This window comes from Pteropus vampyrus, unplaced genomic scaffold (assembly GCF_000151845.1).
Source record: "Pteropus vampyrus isolate Shadow unplaced genomic scaffold, Pvam_2.0 Scaffold1000004737, whole genome shotgun sequence".
Lineage (NCBI taxonomy): Eukaryota > Metazoa > Chordata > Mammalia > Chiroptera > Pteropodidae > Pteropus > Pteropus vampyrus.
Window position 1 is genome coordinate 1 of NW_011919139.1, and position 2,925 is coordinate 2,925.

Sequence of the window (2,925 nt, forward strand, 5' to 3'; positions counted from 1 at the left end):
CCGGGTGGGCGGGGGGGGCCGACTGCTGCTTGGGGTCGGGAAGTCTGGGTGCAGGACCCAGGACCCTTCCCTTCTTAGCCTGTTTACCTTCTTTAGCCTGTCGCCCTGTTTGGGGGACGCAGAGCCCCAAACTCTAGCCTAGATCAGAGGAAGAAAAACAGTGGCCGCCCTGGAACTGCCTGTCTGCGGGGCCCGGCTCCCGCCTGCCCAGCCGGTGGCCTCAGAGGCCCGCCCGGTGCTGACCATGGCAGGGCCTTCGGTTTCCGTAAACAAAGGCCTGCAGCCGAGGCCCCCGGCCCAGACCGGCCACGGCAACGCACAGCTGCCGGAGCCACGCCAGGGTCAGCCAGGGACCGGACCCCTGCCTGGCACACCCCTGCCTGGGCCTCACGCACCAGAGCCGGCCAGAACCCGCAGACCGGCCCTGACAGGGCCCTCACGCCAGCATCAGGAGGGGAGGCTCGGCACCCCGGAAACGTCCCCGCGGCCAGACCCCGGCCGGGAGCCACTGCGGCCCCACTGACTGGACTCCCGCAAGCCAGGCAGGCCCCACACTTGTTTACGGAATGACGCAAGCATCGGGGTTTGCCTGAGAAACGGGGCAGAACAAAGCACCTCTACACCTGTATACAGCTGTGGGGACTCTGCCCCACCCGGGGCAAAAGTCGGGCTCCCAGCCCCCCACTTCCACGTGGCCAAACGCCAAAAGGAACCAAAAGTGAAAACAAGCTTTGCCCTGAGGATGGCTGTGGACCTGGCCTGCGCCCCACCCCTGCGGGGTCCGGTGCACCCCGTGTCCTCCAGCAGAGCACCCACCCAGCACCAGACTTCCCCGCACCCCCACCACCAGGCCAGGCAAGAAGCTTGGTCACCCCAGTCACCCTCGGAGCCACAGGGCTGAGCCCCCAGAGGCTGTCCTGGTCCACGGCCATCGCCTACGCAGCCAGGGTCCAGGGACAAGAACCCTTCTGGGGAGACCCCCCACCCCCCACAGACCCTGCCAAAGTGCAGCCTAAAGGCTCAGGGCCGGGGGCCGCCAGCCGGCAGAGCCCCAGGCTGGTGTGGGGCGCCCACTGCCCGCTGCCCGGTGAGGCCCTGTCCCCGCCCCAGCCCCAGCCCCCAGCCCCCAGCCCCCAGCCCCGCGCACTCACCAGGCGCTTCTGCGGCCGCAGTAGTGGCCGGTTGACCCCGTTCATCTTGTGGTAGAGGCCGCAGGCGTTGCACAGGTAGTGGCCGGTGGTGTCTCGTCGCCACAGCGGTGTGGACAGTGCTCCGCAGTTGACGCACTCCCGGCCCTCGCCCGGGAACTCCCCCAAGACGTCCGACACTGCGGGGACAGGCAGCGCCTGGGGCGGGCGGCTCCTCCTGGCGGAGGTGGCCGAGGCCATTTCCCCTTTATCTGTGCGCCTCCGACTGACTTTATTTTAAAATCTATTTATCTGATTTAATTTTTAATTTTCAGTCTGTGCACAGGGAGTTGGAGGGGATTTAAAACACTCCTCCTCAGGGTTTTTTTCGTAAGGTGGGGGAAGACGCCAGGATCCAGGGCCCAGCACAGCGGCTGTGACTTCCATCCCCCGGGAAGGCAGGACCATCTACACTGGCAGAGGGAGGGGGCCGATCGGGAGACCCTACAAAGACCAGGGTCCGCTCTGTCGGAGTCGCAACCACCGTCCTGCCTCGGAAAGCAGGGCAGCTCGGCCTGCACCCCGCACTCCGAACACCGGACCGGCCTCCAGGCCTGCCAGGCGCCAGTGACGCCTGTGACGCTGGGGCCGCTGGGTGGGGGTGGGGCGGGGATCGGTTGTCGCCGGCCAGGGTGGGCGCCAGGGCCAAGGGCACCCCTTCATGCGCTGAGGCGAGCTGTGGCCGGGTCTGTGGCGGGTCGGCTGCCAAGGGGTGACAGAGACACCACAGGGGGCTGGAGGGCTCTCCACTTTGCAGGCCTGAAATCCGATTATCCAAATTGATACCCAGGAGCTATTGGAACCAGGTCTCGAATTAGAATATGTAAACACCCGAGTACAGAGAGGAACGTGGCTGCTCGCTTAGAAAGACTGGCGTTTTGAACTTTAAGAAATCACTTACAAAACTTTTTGCAAAAACGTGTAGCACGGAGGTTCTAAACTGGCACCATCCAGAATGCCCGGTGGGTTCCCAGGAAGAAAAGCGGAAATGGATACATTTCCTTCTAAGGTGGAAAAGGCGTGCAGGGCTCGGCGTTTTCCTTTCAGGCTGGGTGAGGCTGTGGCAGACACTGCCCGTCCCCAGGGTTCTGGCACGCCCCAGGCTGGCATGTCCCAGGGGCCAGGAAACCATGCATTTCGTAGGGTGCGGGTTTGCACCCGGGAATGCACAGCGCCCAGAACCCACGTCGGTGGAGCCGCCCCCAGCACTGCACTCACCCAAAGTGGTTCTGCGGCCCTGGAGACCGTGCAGGACGCGGCCCTGGAAGGGTCCGGAGGCCCAGGACGGGGCCACCTCGGCGCTCAAGTAGGCGGGGTACGCGGTGGGGTATGCGGCGGGGTAGGAGGCACCCACAGGCCTGCCCAGCGCGGCGGGGCACTGCTCCCGAGCCAGCAGCGCCCCCTCATAGGCGCTGCCATCGCGGCCCCCAACGCTGCCACCGCCGCCGCCGCCGGGCCCCGGGGGGCTGTGCGCGAAGGGGAAGGCGGTGGCCCCCGAAGGCTGAGCTGCCGGCGGCGGGTGCGGGCTGCCGGCGCCGAAGGCGGGTGAGTCGGCCGAGGCGGCCTGTGTCCAGCCAGGGTGCGCGGCGAGCGCGGGGGGCTGCGGGCCGGGCTCACGCGCCGGCAGGTAGGGCGCCACGGAGGCGACGCGCGCGGGCGGCACGAACACCGGGGACCCCGCGCCCGGCGCGTGCAGAAAGGAGCCCGAGTCCGCGTAGGCGGCCGGGCCGGGGCTTGA

At 67.0% G+C, this 2,925-nt stretch overlaps 1 protein-coding gene across 1 annotated transcript; it reads right to left on the reverse strand.

Moving 5' to 3' along the window:
- Positions 1-1,145: 1,145 nt before the first annotated feature.
- GATA5 (GATA binding protein 5) lies at positions 1,146-2,922 on the reverse strand (the record flags this gene model as incomplete). Its single annotated transcript, XM_011387515.1, has 2 exons — positions 1,146-1,327; positions 2,406-2,922. Coding segments are annotated over 2 exons (699 nt in total), but the record flags the coding sequence as incomplete, so codon positions are not given.
- Positions 2,923-2,925: the final 3 nt, after the last annotated feature.